We start from the raw sequence: 18413 nt of genomic DNA, 5'->3' as shown, positions 1-18413 counted from the left end.
ACTTCCTGCGCGCAGGCGCCCAACGTGGTCAGCGGACTGAAGGACGTCCAGCGTTTGGCTGCAGACAGGATCAGTTTGAGCTGGAGAGGACATCCGGTCTTCTGGACGCTCTGCAGGACGGCGTCTCTCTGCTTGCCGCTCAGCGTTCGTCCAGATGCCCGCAGGGAAGACTCCGTGATGCGTTCGCTGTCATCACGAGACAACCACTCTACCTGGAAGAAGCTCTCCACAGAGTCCATCTTCATCCGCATGCTGGCGAACGCCTCGCTGCCGGTGTCCATGGAGACCAGCAGGTGGACGTGCGGAGGGACGTCGGCCGGCAGCCACCGCAGCTTGTGGGCATGGTGTCGGTCAGCGAGCTGGTCCAGAGAGTCCAGTATGATGAGCGTCGGGTTCCCCTGCTGGGACACCTCCTCCAGGAGGCTCCTGAAGATCTGCAGCAGTTCCAGGTGGGAGCAGGTGGCCACCTGGGGGGGCGGAGCCAGACCGCGGACCATGCTAACCTGCAGGCAGACGCTGCGCAGGACGTGGTCGATGTCGGGTCTCTGAGGATGGCGGGACGCCAGCAGCTGGACCACCAGCGCCGCCCTGCCGTCCGTAGCGCTCTGGACCTCCTGGCCCACTTTGCAGAGCAGCGCGGTCTTGCCCATGCCGGCGGCGCCGTGGACCACCAGGGGGGCGTGCCGGGTTCTGGTTGCCTCCCACATCGCGAGGCAGATCCGACCCAGAAGCCCGTCTCTGCCGTGGAGGTCTCTGCACAGCTCGCCGCTCATGACGCCATGATGCATCATCTCTTCCTCCACGCAGCCTTCCTCGGTGCTTCCCCAGATCGTCCTCCTCCGGCCCGGGTCTGGGGAGTCCAGCGCGGTTCTGATCCGGTCCTTCATCTGGGAGACCAGCTGCTGGAAGAGCCTGTCCAGGTACTGAGCGTGCTCTCTGTGTTTGGGGTCCACGCCTCCTCGCCGGAGCTCCACGCTGTGCAGGTTGAGGATCTCCTGCAAAGTGGCGTGGAGTCGGGACTTCAGCCCAGTGAGACGCTCCCGGGCCTCGGCATCCAGCAGTCCGTCCGCCGTCACGTCCACAAACCTGCTGAGACGTTTGGGTCCATCCCTCTTCTTCTGCCGGGACGCCTCCCGGATGAAGAGCAGAGCGCCGCCTTCCCGGCAGTCCGTCCACAGACCCCGCTGGATCTCCTGCTCCATGACTGTGGACGTCAAGAAGACGGGCGACACCGTGAGACCAGCGAATGGGACGCGTCCACAAGACGGGCGACACCGTGAGACCGGCGAATGGGACGCGTCCACAAGACGGGCGACACCGTGAGACCAGCGAATGGGACGCGTCCACAAGACGGGCGACACCTTGAGACCGGCGAATGGGACGCGTCCACGCCAAGAAGACGGGCGACACCTTGAGACCGGCGAATGGGACGCGTCCACGCCAAGAAGACGGGCGACACCTTGAGACCGGCGAATGGGACGCGTCCACAAGACGGGCGACACCTTGAGACCGGCGAATGGGACGCGTCCACAAGACAGGCGACACCTTGAGACCGGCGAATGGGACGCGTCCACAAGACGGGCGACACCTTGATACCGGCGAATGGGACGCGTCCACAAGACGGGCGACACCTTGATACCGGCGAATGGGACGCGTCCACAAGACGGGCGACACCGTGAGACCAGCGAATGGGACGCGTCCACAAGATGGGCGACACCGTGAGACCGGCGAATGGGACGCGTCCACAAGACGGGCGACACCGTGAGACCGGCGAATGGGACGCGTCCACAAGACGGGCGACACCTTGAGACCGGCGAATGGGACGCGTCCACAAGACGGGCGACACCTTGAGACCGGCAAATGGGACGCGTCCACAAGACGGGCGACACCGTGAGACCGGCGAATGGGACGCGTCCACAAGACGGGCGACACCGTGAGACCGGCAAATGGGACGCGTCCACAAGACGGGCGACACCTTGAGACCGGCGAATGGGACGCGTCCACGCCAAGAAGACGGGCGACACCTTGAGACCGGCGAATGGGACGCGTCCACGCCAAGAAGACGGGCGACACCTTGAGACCGGCGAATGGGACGCGTCCACAAGACGGGCGACACCTTGAGACCGGCGAATGGGACGCGTCCACAAGACAGGCGACACCTTGAGACCGGCGAATGGGACGCGTCCACAAGACGGGCGACACCTTGATACCGGCGAATGGGACGCGTCCACAAGACGGGCGACACCTTGAGACCGGCGAATGGGACGCGTCCACGCCAAGAAGACGGGCGACACCTTGAGACCGGCGAATGGGACGCGTCCACAAGACGGGCGACACCTTGAGACCGGCGAATGGGACGCGTCCACAAGACGGGCGACACCTTGAGACCGGCAAATGGGACGCGTCCACAAGACGGGCGACACCGTGAGACCGGCGAATGGGACGCGTCCACAAGACGGGCGACACCGTGAGACCGGCAAATGGGACGCGTCCACAAGACGGGCGACACCTTGAGACCGGCGAATGGGACGCGTCCACAAGACGGGCGACACCTTGAGACCGGCGAATGGGACGCATCCACAAGACGGGCGACACCGTGAGACCGGCGAATGGGACGCGTCCACAAGACGGGCGACACCTTGAGACCGGCGAATGGGACGCATCCACAAGACGGGCGACACCTTGAGACCGGCGAATGGGACGCGTCCACAAGACGGGCGACACCTTGAGACCGGCGAATGGGACGCGTCCACAAGACGGGCGACACCGTGAGACCGGCGAATGGGACGCGTCCACAAGACGGGCGACACCTTGAGACCGGCGAATGGGACGCGTCCACAAGACGGGCGACACCGTGAGACCGGCGAATGGGACGCGTCCACAAGACGGGCGACACCTTGAGACCGGCGAATGGGACGCGTCCACAAGACGGGCGACACCGTGAGACCGGCGAATGGGACGCGTCCACGCCAAGAAGACGGGAGATGACGAGAGCTTCAACAACTCTCCTTCTGTAAGACGCCAGGAGAGGACGTCCCGGTCGTGCTGCGGTCCACAGTCAGGTCGAAGGTCGCTGTAGTGGGGGAGGTGAGCCGTGATTGGCTGCAGGACGTAGGTGGGCGGGACAGCATTGTCGTCCTTTAGGAACCACCGCTGGAGCTGCCTGATGCCTTCAGGACTGGAGAGTTTGGACAGAAGAACTTCAGTTTTTCTGGGATGACACGAGGAAGAGCTCGGTGTCCACACCTGTTCCCCAGCAGGACCTTGAGAGCCCGCAGAGGGCAGACGTAGTGAAGAAGAAGACAGAAGGAGACCAGGATGAAGTTCCAGGACATGAAAATCTTCAGCTGATAAAATACCTCACACCTCAGAGGACCATCATGCTGGACCAGACCGGGTCCAGACCTCATTCTCACTGCAGGAAGCAGGAGGGCTGGATGGGGACCAGGTCTCCGTGTGGTCTGATCTGATGATGGTCATCTGAGGTGGGAGCTTCTGGACCACTTAGGACCAGGTAGTGGTTTCTATTTGACAAGGTAATGTAGCAAAACTCACAATGAAAGCTGGACCTGCTGAGAACCTCTTACAGGTCTGGATCTCCTGCAGCGAGACCTCACAGGCCTCATGGTCTCCAAACGGGACGTTCTGCAACCCCCAACGCAGGTCCACCACCTGGACAGGACAAGTCCTCACAGATGATGGAGCAGAGACAGCAACATGCTGGGGTTTACGGGACCGGAGAAACCTCAGGAGGACACTGAATCCAGATGTCCCACCTGAAGGGTCTCCAGGTCTGAATCAGAGCAGAACCAGGACCGTTTTTCAGTTTAGATCTCCTTCAAGTTGGAGTTCAGCTGAAATTTCCAGCTTCCTCCTTCAGAAAAGACAAGTGTGTCCACCCAGCAGCAAACAGCTGGTCCTGGTCCTGGTCCTGGTCCTGGTCCTGGTCCTGGTCCTACAGATCCTCCCAGCATGTGTTCAGATGTGGCCCTACAGGTTTAGGTCCTCGTCAGGAACCAGGTCTGAACTGACCTCAAAGACCAGACCCAGACCGCGACAGAAAGACTGGATTTGTGGGAAGGCCCGGTCCAGCAGGACTTTCCAGGAGGAGGAGCTGCAGGAGGAGCTGCAGGGGGAGCTGCAGGAGGAGCTGCAGGAGGAGCTGCAGGAGGAGCTGCAGGGGGAGCTGCAGGGGGAGCTGCAGGAGGAGCTGCAGGAGGAGCTGCAGGGGGAGCTGCAGGAGGAGCTGCAGGAGGAGCTGCAGGGGGAGCTGCAGGAGGAGCTGCAGGGGGAGCTGCAGGAGGAGCTGCAGGGGAGCTGCAGGGGGAGCTGCAGGAGGAGCTGCAGGGGGAGCTGCAGGGGGAGCTGCAGGAGGAGCTGCAGGAGGAGCTGCAGGGGGAGCTGCAGGGGGAGCTGCAGGAGGAGCTGCAGGAGGAGCTGCAGGGGGAGCTGCAGGGGGAGCTGCAGGGGGAGCTGCAGGAGGAGCTGCAGGGGGAGCTGCAGGAGGAGCTGCAGGAGGAGCTGCAGGGGGAGCTGCAGGGGGAGCTGCAGGAGGAGCTGCAGGGGGAGCTGCAGGAGGAGCTGCAGGAGGAGCTGCAGGAGGAGCTGCAGGAGGAGCTGCAGGAGGAGCAGCAGGGGGAGTTGAGAACAACATGTCAGTAAACAAGTTTGAGGAACACCTGTTCAGGTGTTGTTCTTCCACCTGAGCAGGGCCCCAGGTGGAGCAGGGCCCCCAGGTGGAGCAGGGCCCCCGGGTGGAGCAGGCCCCCAGGTGGAGCAGGGCCCCCAGGTGGAGCAGGGCCCCCGGGTGGAGCAGGACCCCGGGTGGAGCAGGCCCCCGGGTGGAGCAGGACCCCTGGGTGGAGCAGGGCCCCTGGTGGAGCAGGACCCCTGGGTGGAGCAGGACCCCTGGGTGGAGCAGGGCCCCGGGTGGAGCAGGACCCCTGGGTGGAGCAGGACCCCTGGGTGGAGCAGGGCCCCCGGGTGGAGCGGGGCCCCTGGGGGCCGCCAGCTGCAGCACGAGGACAACAGGTGAGCTGAGACAGTCTGACATCATGCCGGTGGAATCTTAATGTGATTGATCAGATCAATCCAAGAAGCTGCAACAGCTGTTTCCATGGTTACGTTTAAACCTTTACACATTTACGCGTTTATATGTGTAGGTTTGAATCTTCACACGTTTAAATGTTTACACGTTGACATTTACATGTTCATGTGTTTACACGTATACATGTTTACACATTTACTTTTAATCCTTTACATGTTTCTGTTTGCACATTTTCATGTTTGCATTTACATATTGTGACCTCCCCAGAGGTCATGTAGTGAACAGCCGATACATCTCCATCCAGCAGCTGACGTCTAAAATGGAAACTACATTTCCCAGAAATCCACACACCGGGAGCAGGTGCAACTGCTCACGGGATTGTATAAAAACGGAGATTGTGTGGCCGGCGGGGGGGAGAGAGAGAGAGAGCAGACCCAGGACGAGAGGCTGGAGAGAGAAGAGAACAAGCCAACCTAATAGAAAAGGGACGACGGACGACCCATGCTAGAGGGAAGTACCCGGATCATATCCATTTAACTGAGACCTGGAGAAGGTTAACCCAAGAGCCAAGAAGCCTTGTGTTACAACCCCAGTGGTGTCTGGGGGGAAAAGGGGGTTGCAACACAAAAGAGGAGCGGCAACTGAGAGTTCCAACAAAAGGTGGGATTTTATTTACAATGATTCAAACCAAGGAAACTAAAGGGTACAACTTAAAACATCCTGTGACAGCAGCAAAACCCACTATTTAACAAAACTCTAAAAGGGATAGCTCAAAACTTCCCAATATGGAAGAGATAACTTTCATAATACAAGAACACAAAACAGCTCTGTAATCACAGACAAAATCACTACAGGTTCTGTAACTCTACAACATATAGATAATCAGTTATAAACCTGGGGATCCATCAGGTTTCATCTCAACAAGGCATGGTGAACTCCAAGGGCAAAGCCATGTTGAAGCATATCGTCACTCCTCATCTGGGCTCTTTTGGTTGGATTTGCTCTATAGGGACGTTGTTTGATAGGTGTTGCATTTCCAACATCAATGTCATGTTCAATGACAGTTGTACGTGTTGGTTCATCACTGAACAGCTGAGAATGTTCATGCACCACAGACATAATGTCTGTATGTTGCTTTTCTGTCAAATGTTGCGGGGAAGAAGGCAAAGACTTTAACATCTGAGTTTGACAATCGCGGAGTCAATCTGGACACAACTCGAGTGGATAAACCCTCATCTGGGGAACCTGCTGCTATGATGAGAGCAGAACTATGAGTAGCCACTGGTGTTGAAACTGATGGAGACGCAACAGGATCACGTGTCACATAGCGCTTTAGCATGTTAATATGGCACACGCGTGTTTTGCGCTTTCTGTCAGGGGTAGAAAGGACATAATCAGTGTTACTTAACTTGTTTTGGACAACGTAAGGACCAGAGAAACGAGCACTTAAGGTCGAGCCAGGCATAGGCAATAAAGGTAGAACTTTATCCCCGGTTTGAAAAGCACGTAAAACAGCGGATTTATCATGATGACGTTTCATCACTTTCTGAGACGTCTGTAAAGTCTCTGCAGCAAAGGCACGTGAATGATGTAAGCGCTCACGAAAGGAGGAGACAAAGTCCAATACATTACTTTCTGGTGATGTGTGGGATTCTAGTAACTTCTCCTTGAGGACCTGGAGGGGTCCCCGAAGCGTATGACCAAAAATAAGTTCCACAGGACTAAAACCCAACGATTCCTGGGGAGCTTCGCGAACTGCAAACAGCACAAATGGGACGCCTTCATCCCAGTTTCTCTCTTTCTCTAAACAATACTTACGTAGCATTGACTTTACTGTCTGGTGCCATCTCTCCAATGCGCCCTGACTTTCAGGATGGTAGGCGCTAGAGGTCACATGCTGAACATTTAGTTCACGTAGTACTTGTTTAAATATTGTTGACATGAAATTAGATCCTTGATCTGTCTGGATTAAACGGGGAAGACCAAATGTGGAGAAGAATTTTGTCATTGCTTTAATCACGGTGCGCGCAGTAATCCGGCGTAAGGGGATGGCTTCTGGGTACCGAGTTGATGCACACATTAAAGTGAGAAGAAACATATTTCCTGATGTAGTACGAGGGAGTGGACCCACACAGTCTATAATAAGACGCTCAAATGGTTCACCCACAACAGGGATTGGATGAAGCGGGGCACGGGGAATGGGTTTGTTCGGTTTCCCAGCAATCTGGCAGGTATGACAACTACGACAATAGTTAGTCACATCAGATTTAAGACCAGGCCAGTAAAAGTGCTTTAGTATGAGCTGGTAGGTTTTGGTTATACCTAAATGACTCGACCAAGCGCCATCATGAGCCAAATGCAGCACCTGGTGTCGGAAAAGCAATGGCACCACAATCTGTTTTACTACATTCCAATCAGCATTTGGTCGCACTACAGGGCACCAACGTCGCATCAGAATGTCATTCTCAATGTAAAAACCAACAGTCTCTGCACTTGCTTTCTTGGCACTCACCACCTCCTCAAAATACTTCTGCAAAGTAGGATCCTTCCTCTGCTCGGCACCCAGCCGTGCACGTGAAACCGGAAGTGTGAGGTCAACAGGGGGTTGCAGAGCTGTCTGAACTTTTTCGTCAGACACTGTTTCGCTCTCCGCAGTACCCTCCTGTGTAACTCCACCTGAAAGTAGTGACATGAGAGAACTGTCAGACAAATCAATTTCAACATTTTCTGTTTTCTTTTTATGCTTTTGCGCACGAGTGAGCACACATGTCGTGGTTATTTTGCTTTCAATACCGGACTTTACCGGGACGTCAAGAACCTCAAGGGCAGGAACTACTCTGCCACCTGCAATGTCATTGCCTAGAAGGAGAGAAACACCGTCAATGGACAAAGCTGAACATACAGCCATTGGAAAACTTCCAGTCACCAAATCAGTTTTCAGATGCACCAAATGTACTGGTCTGGGTGCATATCCCATTTCCACACCTCGGAGAATGATACTGTACCCAGCATAAGATGCATCAGAAAAGGGTAATGTGTTAGCCAATATAATAGTCTGGGATGCACCTGTATCACGCAGAACACGTACCTGTTTTTCCTCAGATGGATTATTAGCCAGCGAAACTGCTCCGGTAATTAAAAAAGGCTGAAAACGTGGGTCAAGGGTGCAGTCAACTGAGCTCATCATACCTGACTCTGATTTTAACAAACCAACACTTTTAGGTTTTGATGGAGAGTTGTGAGTTTTATGCTTCAAAGCCAGACAGTTGGAGATGAGGTGTCCAGTTTTGTGGCAATAAAAACATTCCCTCACCTCTTTCCTCTGTGTTTTCAGTGCAACAGGAACCGTTTCATGTACAGATTCAGCTTTTGGTACGGTTGAATGAAAAACTGTTTTATGTGTCAGCGTATACTCATCTGCCAACACCGCAGCAGAAGACAACTCATGCACTTTCTGTTCATTTAGATGAACCACAAGACGTTCAGGAAGACAATTTTTGAACTCTTCTAACAATATTAACTCTTAGAGTTTCAAAGTTTGTGATGCCGCATGAAGAACACCATCTGTCAAACAGATTGCCTTTTTCCCTGGCAAACTCCACATAGGTCTGAGCGGGGCTTTTCTTAAATGTTCTGAACTTTTGCCGATAGGCTTCCGGTACAAGCTCATAAGCTTTCAGGACCGAAGCTTTCACAATGTCACACTTTAAACTGTCTGTAAGAGGAAGTGCTGCTACAACCTAACCCTATTGGATGAGAAGGGACCAAACATCCTGAGGCCACTGCAGTGCATGGGCAATGCGCTCAAAGGCCGCAAAATAACAGTCCACTTCAGATTCTCAGAATTCTGGAACCAAAGCAATAAACCTGGTTATGTCCAAAGGACTGGTAGGCTGTACTGAGGCTGCAGACCCAGTAGGTCTGGCAGAGGGTGGTGAGAGCCCAAGCCTTGGTTGGGAGTCCAGCTCTAACTGGCGTAGTCGCACAGCTTTCTCAGCTTCAATTTCCATCTTTTTAATGTCAAGCTGCATGTTTCTCTGCTGAGCTTTCTCCTGGGCTTCCAGCTGCAAACGGGCTAGCTGAACTCTTAGACGTGCCTCAACTCGTGAGCCGTCAGAGCTGCTGCCAGAGAGGGGAACAAAGCGGGGAAGAGTGGCAGGAGTCACCGGCTGGCCATATCCCCTTTTTTTTCACCTCCGGTTCCTCAGAACTCAGTGGAGCAGCAAGCTCGGCTTGATCACACACCGCCTCAGTGGAGGGAACCACCCTCACAGGCGACACAGCCCTTGTTTCAGGAGCTCCAACATCAGTAACCACCAGAAACTGCAACTCCACCAAGCGCTTCACCACCAAAGCCTTAAGATCCTTCTTAACCAGGTGCTTAGAACACGGAATATCAAAGTGACCTGCTATAAGGAACAAATCATCCTTGCGGCACGAGTCCAACTGATCCAAGGAGGGATCCCGAAGGAAATGCTCCAAATCAAACTGAACCATGCCTCGTCTTCTCATACAATGCAAGTACACACATCAGGGAAAAATTAAATCAATTAATTGTGACAACGTCACTGGGGAAAGTAAGTTATCCCAGACGAGCCCCCACTATGTTACAACCCCAGTTGTGTCTAGGAAGAAAAGGGGGTTGCAACACAAAAGAGGAGCGGCAACTAAAAGTTCCAACAAAAGGTGGGATTTTATTTACAATGATTCAAACCAAGGAAACTAAAGGGTACAACTTAAAACATCCTGTGACAGCAGCAAAACCCACTATTTAACAAAACTCTAAAAGGGATAGCTCAAAACTTCCCAATATGGAAGAGATAACTTTCATAATACAAGAACACAAAACAGCTCTGTAATCACAGACAAAATCACTACAGGTTCTGTAACTCTACAACAAGTCAAAATGATCTAAACTGTTTTAAATTACTGCTTGTAATCAGAAATTACATACCAAACAAGGCTGCCCTCTTGAACATGCATGCAATGATGTTTTCTCATATACCATTCTGCATGACAACAGGGGCCCCGGCTGCTCCACCTGCAACCACACCTGTAGGTTCTCTATATCACAGAGCATTAAAAGTTATGGATTAAAAAAAAACCGTCATCACCTCTGCAATCCAATCTGATGAGCTTTGACAGCTTCATCAATTTCTCCTTAAGTTAATTTACAGATGTATCTATCATTTAGTACCTGAGCCTCTAATGTGGAGAATCCCTCTTGCTAATGTGTGGAGAGACGAAACAGCAGCAGAGTTACCAGAAGTGTGACAAACCACGACAGTAAGATCCCCTATTTTAGGACTAGTTTTGGGCAGACAGCCTTTCCTGTGATGAGTTCTAGGTTATGGACCGCGCTCCCAACAGACCTTAAGACCATACCGGATTTTAAAAAGGTTTACTTCCAGACTGAAGAACTGGATCAAGACACATCAGGCCTGGACTCACCTTTAGGATTGTAATTTTACATGTGGGTGGCAAAACGGTGGTTTAGATTGAATGTATGGACAATGTTCTTATTTCGGACTGAATTTTATTGACATCCTTGAATGTGTTTTATTTAATTTTACATTTTGGTGGAAAGATGCGTATTTGTATTTTGTATGTATATATAAAGGCACATATGTGTAACTTTTAATTTTCGCAATGCAATGTAAACTGTGTAAACTTTCTTAATGTGTGAAAGCCCAACTAGGGACGGGCATCGAACGTTAGCCTGCAGTATGTTCCAACATTCATGGAGCATACTTGTCCCGATCAAATAAAAATGAAATAAAAATAAATGTTTACATGTTTACATGTTTACGTGTTTACATGTTTACATGTTTACGTGTTTACATGTTTACATGTTTACGTGTTTACGTGTTTACATGTTTACGTGTTTACATGTTTACATGTTTACGTGTTTACGTGTTTACATGTTTACGTGTTTACGTGTTTACATGTTTACGTGTTTACATGTTTACGTGTTTACGTGTTTACGTGTACTTGCCAGATGCAACGTCACTATTGGACGACAGACTATTTATTTATTCATCAGAACTTTGAGTTGAAATAAAGTTTTCAGATTTTCACTATTTCTGCTCAAAAGCCTGAACTGGTCTCATGTGAACTGGTCTCATGTGAACTGGTCTCATGTGAACTGATCTCATGTGAACTGGTCTCATGTGAACTGATCTCATGTGAACTGGTCTCATGTGAACTGGTCTCATGTGAACTGGTCTGACGTGAACTGGTCTCATGTGAACTGGTGTCATGTGAACTGGTCTGACGTGAACTGGTCTCATGTGAACTGGTCTCATGTGAACTGGTCTGACGTGAACTGGTCTCATGTGAACTGGTCTCATGTGAACTGGTCTGACGTGAACTGGTCTCATGTGAACTGGTCTCATATGTACTGGTCTCACGTGAACTGGTCTCATGTGAACTGATCTCATGTGAACTGGTCTCATGTGAACTGGTCTGACGTGAACTGGTCTGACGTGAACTGGTCTCATGTGAACTGGTCTGATGTGAACTGGTCTGACATGAACTGGTCTCATGTTAACTGGTCTGATGTGAACTGGTCTGAAGTGAACTGGTCTGATGTGAACTGGTCTCACGTGAACTAGTCTGACGTGAACTGGTCTGGCGTGAACTGGTCTGACGTGAACTGGTCTGATGTGAACTGGTCTGACTTGAACTGGTCTGATGTGAACTGGTCTCACGTGAACTGGTCTCATGTGAACTGGTCTCATGTGAACTGGTCTGATGTGAACCGGTCTGATGTGAACTGGTCTCATGTGAACTGGTCTGACGTGAACAGGTCTGACGTGAACTGGTCTCATGTGAACTGGTCTGACGTGAACTGGTCTGACGTGAACTGGTCTGACGTGAACTGGTCTCATGTGAACTGATCTGACGTGAACTGGTCTGACGTGAACTGGTCTCACGTGAACTGGTCTGACGTGAACAGGTCTGACGTGAACTGGTCTCATGTGAACTGGTCACATGTGAACTTGTCTGACGTGAACTGGTCTCACGTGAACTGGTCTCACGTGAACTGGTCTGACGTGAACTGGTCTGACGTGAACTGGTCTGATGTGAACTGGTCACATGTGAACTTGTCTGACGTGAACTTGTCCCATGTGAACTGGTCTGACGTGAACTGGTCTCACGTGAACTGGTCACATGTGAACTTGTCTGACGTGAACTTGTCCCATGTGAACTGGTCTGACGTGAACTGGTCTGACGTGAACTGGTCTCATGTGAACTGGTGTCATGTGAACTGGTCTGACGTGAACTGGTCTCATGTGAACTGGTCTCATGTGAACTGGTCTGACGTGAACTGGTCTCATGTGAACTGGTCTCATGTGAACTGATCTCATGTGAACTGGTCTGACGTGAACTGGTCTCATGTGAACTGGTCTGACGTGAACTGGTCTCATGTGTACTGGTCTCACGTGAACTGGTCTCAAATGAACTGATCTCATGTGAACTGGTCTCATGTGAACTGGTCTGACGTGAACTGGTCTGACGTGAACTGGTCTGACGTGAACTGGTCTCATGTGAACTGGTCTGATGTGAACTGGTCTGACGTGAACTGGTCTCATGTTAACTGGTCTCATGTGAACTGGTCTGATGTGAACTGGTCTGACGTGAACTGGTCTCATGTGAACTGGTCTGTCGTGAACTGGTCTGACGTGAACTGGTCTGACGTGAACTGGTCTCATGTGAACTGGTCTCATTTGATCTGGTCTGTCGTGAACTGGTCTCTCGTGAACTGGTCGAAGTGAACTGGTCTCATGTGAACTGGTCTGATGTGAACTGGTCTCATGTGAACTGGTCTGTCGTGAACTGGTCTGACGTGAACTGGTCTGACGTGAACTGGTCTGACGTGAACTGGTCTCATGGGAACTGGTCTGACTTGAACTGGTCTCGTGAACTGGTCTGTCATGAACTGGTCTGACGTGAACTGGTCTCATGGGAACTGGTCTCATGTTAACTGGTCTGACGTGAACTGGTCTCATGTGAACTGGTCTCATGTGAACTGGTCTGACGTGAACTGGTCTGACGTGAACTGGTCTCGTGAACTGGTCTGATGTGAACTGGTCTCATGTGAACTGGTCTCATGTTAACTGGTCTGACGTGAACTGGTCTCATGTGAACTGGTCTCATGTGAACTGGTCTGACGTGAACTGGTCTGACGTGAACTGGTCTGGCGTCAACTGGTCTGATGTCAACTGGTCTGATGTCAACTGGTCTGGCGTGAACTGGTCTGACGTGAACTGGTCTGATGTTAACTGGTCTGACGTGAACTGGTCTCATGTGAACTGGTCTGATGTGAACTGGTCTGACGTGAACTGGTCTCATGTGAACTGGTCTCATTTGAACTGGTCTGTCGTGAACTGGTCTGTTGTGAACTGGTCTGACGTGAACTGGTCTGACGTGAACTGGTCTCATGTGAACTGGTCTGACGTGAACTGGTCTCATGTGAACTGGTCTGACGTGAACTGGTCTCATGTGTACTGGTCTCACGTGAACTGGTCTCATGTGAACTGATCTCATGTGAACTGGTCTCATGTGAACTGGTCTGACGTGAACTGGTCTGACGTGAACTGGTCTCATGTGAACTGGTCTGATGTGAACTGGTCTGACGTGAACTGGTCTCATGTTAACTGGTCTGATGTGAACTGGTCTGACGTGAACTGGTCTGATGTGAACTGGTCTGACGTGAATTGTCCTGACGTGAACTTTCCTGACGTGAACTGGTCTGACGTGAACTGGTCTCATGTGAACTGGTCTCATGTGAACTGGTCTCATGTGAACTGGTCTGACGTGAACTGGTCTGACTTGAACTGGTCTGATGTGAACTGGTCTGACGTGAAGTGGTCTCATGTGAACTGGTCTGACGTGAACTGGTCTGAAGTGAACTTGTCTGATGTGAATTGGTCTGACTTGAACTGGTCTCATGTGAACTGGTCTCATGTGAACTGGTCTGACGTGAACTGGTCTCATGTGAACTGGTCTCATGTGAACTGGTCTGACGTGAACTGGTCTGACTTGAACTGGTCTGATGTGAACTGGTCTGACGTGAAGTGGTCTCATGTGAACTGGTCTGATGTGAACTGTCCTGACGTGAACTGTCCTGACGTGAACTGGTCTCATGTGAACTGGTCTGACGTGAACTGGTCTCATGTGAACTGGTCTGACGTGAACTGGTCTCATGTGAACTGGTCTGACGTGAACTGGTCTGACTTGAACTGGTCTGATGTGAACTGGTCTGACGTGAAGTGGTCTCATGTGAACTGGTCTGATGTGAAATGGTCTGACGTGTACTGGTCTGACTTGAACTGGTCTGACTTGAACTGGTCTGACGTGAACTGGTCTCATGTGAACTGGTCTGACGTGTACTGGTCTGACTTGAACTGGTCTCATGTGAACTGGTCTGATGTGAACTGGTCTGACGTGAACTGGTCTCATTTGAACTGGTCTGACGTGAACTGGTCTCATGTGAACTGGTCTCATGTGAACTGGTCTGACGTGAACTGGTCTGAAGTGAACTTGTCTGATGTGAACTGGTCTGATGTGAACTGGTCTGACTTGAACTGGTCTCATGTGAACTGGTCTGACTTGAGCTGGTCTCATGTGAACTGGTGTGACTTGAACTGGTCTCATGTGAACTGGTCTGATGTGAACTGGTCTGACGTGAACTGGTCTCATGTGAACTGGTCTGACGTGTACTGGTCTGACTTGAACTGGTCTCATGTGAACTGGTCTGACTTGAACTGGTCTGACGTGAACTGGTCTGATGTGAACTGGTCTGAAGTGATCTTGTCTCATGTGAACTGGTCTCATGTGAACTGGTCTGATGTGAACTGGTCTGACGTGAACTGGTCTCATGTGAACTGGTCTGACGTGTAATGGTCTGACTTGAACTGGTCTGATGTGACCTGGTCTGACGTGAAGTGGTCTCATGTGAACTGGTCTGATGTGAACTGGTCTGATGTGAACTGGTCTGACGTGTACTGGTCATACTTGAACTGGTCTGACGTGAACTGGTCTGACGTGAACTGTCCTGACGTGAACTGGTCTGACGTGAACTGGTCTCATGTGAACTGGTCTGACGTGAACTGGTCTGACGTGAACTGGTCTGACTTGAACTGGTCTGATGTGAACTGGTCTGACGTGAAGTGGTCTCATGTGAACTGGTCTGACGTGAACTGGTCTGAAGTGAACTTGTCTGATGCGAACTGGTCTGATGTGAACTGGTCTGACTTGAACTGGTCTCATGTGAACTGGTCTGACGTGAACTGGTCTGACGTGAACTGGTCTCATGTGAACTGGTCTCATGTGAACTGGTCTGACTTGAACTGGTCTCATGTGAACTGGTGTCATGTGCACTTGTCCCATGTGAACTGGTCTGATGTGAACTGTCCTGACGTGAACTGTCCTGACGTGAACTGGTCTCATGTGAACTGGTCTGACGTGAACTGGTCTCATGTGAACTGGTCTGACGTGAACTGGTCTCATGTGAACTGGTCTGACGTGAACTGGTCTGACGTGAACTGGTCTGACTTGAACTGGTCTGACGTGAAGTGGTCTGACGTGAAGTGGTCTGATGTGAAATGGTCTGACGTGTACTGGTCTGACTTGAACTGGTCTGACTTGAACTGGTCTGACGTGAACTGGTCTCATGTGAACTGGTCTGACGTGTACTGGTCTGACTTGAACTGGTCTCATGTGAACTGGTCTGATGTGAACTGGTCTGACGTGAACTGGTCTCATTTGAACTGGTCTGACGTGAACTGGTCTCATGTGAACTGGTCTCATGTGAACTGGTCTGACGTGAACTGGTCTGAAGTGAACTTGTCTGATGTGAACTGGTCTGATGTGAACTGGTCTGACTTGAACTGGTCTCATGTGAACTGGTCTGACTTGAGCTGGTCTCATGTGAACTGGTCTTACTTGAACTGGTCTCATGTGAACTGGTCTGATGTGAACTGGTCTGACGTGAACTGGTCTCATGTGAACTGGTCTGACGTGTACTGGTCTGACTTGAACTGGTCTGACTTGAACTGGTCTGACGTGAACTGGTCTGATGTGAACTGGTCTGAAGTGATCTTGTCTCATGTGAACTGGTCTCATGTGAACTGGTCTGATGTGAACTGGTCTGACGTGAACTGGTCTCATGTGAACTGGTCTGACGTGTACTGGTCTGACTTGAACTGGTCTGATGTGACCTGGTCTGACGTGAAGTGGTCTCATGTGAACTGGTCTGATGTGAACTGGTCTGATGTGAACTGGTCTGACGTGTACTGGTCTGACTTGAACTGGTCTGACGTGAACTGTCCTGACGTGAACTTTCCTGACGTGAACTGGTCTGACGTGAACTGGTCTCATGTGAACTGGTCTCATGTGAACTGGTCTGACGTGTACTGGTCTGACTTGAACTGGTCTGATGTGACCTGGTCTGACGTGAACTGGTCTCATGTGAACTGGTCTGACGTGAACTGGTCTCATGTGAACTGGTCTGACGTGAACTGGTCTGACTTGAACTGGTCTGATGTGAACTGGTCTGACGTGAACTTGTCTGATGTGAACTGGTCTGATGTGAACTGGTCTGACGTGAACTGGTCTCATGTGAACTGGTGTGACGTGAACTGGTCTCATGTGAACTGGTCTGACGTGAACTGGTCTGACTTGAACTGGTCTGATGTGAACTGGTCTGACGTGAAGTGGTCTCATGTGAACTGGTCTGACGTGAACTGGTCTGACTTGAAGTGGTCTCATGTGAACTGGTCTGACGTGAACTGGTCTGACTTGAACTGGTCTGATGTGAACTGGTCTGACGTGAAGTGGTCTCATGTGAACTGGTCTGATGTGAACTGGTCTGACTTGAACTGGTCTCATGTGAACTGGTCTGACGTGAACTGGTCTGACGTGAACTGGTCTGACGTGAACTGGTCTCATGTGAACTGGTCTCATGTGAACTGGTCTGACGTGAACTGGTCTCACGTGAACTGGTCTCATGTGAACTGGTCTGACTTGAGCTGGTCTCATGTGAACTGGTCTGACTTGAACTGGTCTCATGTGAACTGGTCTGATGTGAACTGGTCTGACGTGATCTGGTCTCATTTGAACTGGTCTGACGTGAACTGGTCTCATTTGAACTGGTCTGACGTGAACTGGTCTCATGTGAACTGGTCTCATGTGAACTGGTCTCATGTGAACTGGTCTGACGTGAACTTGTCTGATGTGAACTGGTCTGATGTGAACTGGTCTGACTTGAACTGGTCTCATGTGAACTGGTCTGACGTGAACTTGTCTGATGTGAACTGGTCTGATGTGAACTGGTCTGACTTGAACTGGTCTCATGTGAACTGGTCTGACGTGAACTAGTCTGACTTGAACTGGTCTGATGTGAACTGGTCTGACGTGAAGTGGTCTCATGTGAACTGGTCTGATGTGAACTGGTCTGACGTGTACTGGTCTCATGTGAACTGGTCTGATGTGAAATGGTCTGACGTGTACTGGTCTGACTTGAACTGGTCTGACTTGAACTGGTCTGACGTGAACTGGTCTCATGTGAACTGGTCTGACGTGTACTGGTCTGACTTGAACTGGTCTGACGTGAACTGGTCTCATTTGAACTGGTCTGACGTGAACTGGTCTCATTTGAACTGGTCTGACGTGAACTGGTCTCATGTGAACTGGTCTTACTTGAACTGGTCTCATGTGAACTGGTCTGATGTGAACTGGTCTCATGTGAACTGGTCTCATGTGAACTGGTCTGACGTGAACTGGTCTGACTTGAACTGGTCTGATGTGAACTGGTCTGACGTGAAGTGGTCTCATGTGAACTGGTCTGACGTGAACTGGTCTGAAGTGAACTTGTCTGATGCGAACTGGTCTGATGTGAACTGGTCTGACTTGAACTGGTCTGACGTGAACTGGTCTCATGTGAACTGGTCTCATGTGAACTGGTCTGACGTGAACTGGTCTGACGTGAACTGGTCTGACTTGAACTGGTCTGACGTGAAGTGGTCTGACGTGAAGTGGTCTGATGTGAAATGGTCTGACGTGTACTGGTCTGACTTGAACTGGTCTGACTTGAACTGGTCTGACGTGAACTGGTCTCATGTGAACTGGTCTGACGTGTACTGGTCTGACTTGAACTGGTCTCATGTGAACTGGTCTGATGTGAACTGGTCTGACGTGAACTGGTCTCATTTGAACTGGTCTGACGTGAACTGGTCTCATGTGAACTGGTCTCATGTGAACTGGTCTGACGTGAACTGGTCTGAAGTGAACTTGTCTGATGTGAACTGGTCTGATGTGAACTGGTCTGACTTGAACTGGTCTCATGTGAACTGGTCTGACT

General features: G+C 51.0%; 1 protein-coding gene across 1 annotated transcript in view; it reads right to left on the bottom strand.

The window, feature by feature from the left end:
* Window positions 1–9544, bottom strand: part of nwd1 (NACHT and WD repeat domain containing 1) — a gene marked incomplete at both ends in the record, with an annotated part of 21029 nt that extends 11485 nt beyond the window's left edge. The window contains 10 exon segments of the mRNA XM_079245155.1: window positions 1–1803; window positions 1847–3203; window positions 3206–3263; window positions 3556–3672; window positions 4033–4210; window positions 4299–4485; window positions 4703–5011; window positions 7541–7723; window positions 7841–7906; window positions 9214–9544. The exon segment at window positions 1–1803 is cut by the window's left edge and continues 84 nt beyond it. Coding sequence (XP_079101281.1) covers window positions 1–1803; window positions 1847–3203; window positions 3206–3263; window positions 3556–3672; window positions 4033–4210; window positions 4299–4485; window positions 4703–5011; window positions 7541–7723; window positions 7841–7906; window positions 9214–9544 — 4589 coding nt within the window.
* Between the last annotated feature and the right edge of the window lie 8869 nt (window positions 9545–18413).

The sequence above is a fragment of the Telmatherina bonti genome (genome assembly GCF_933228915.1).
Source record: "Telmatherina bonti genome assembly, chromosome: 8".
Classification (NCBI taxonomy): Eukaryota; Metazoa; Chordata; class Actinopteri; order Atheriniformes; family Telmatherinidae; genus Telmatherina; species Telmatherina bonti.
This window is presented reverse-complemented; position numbering and strand designations above follow the sequence as displayed.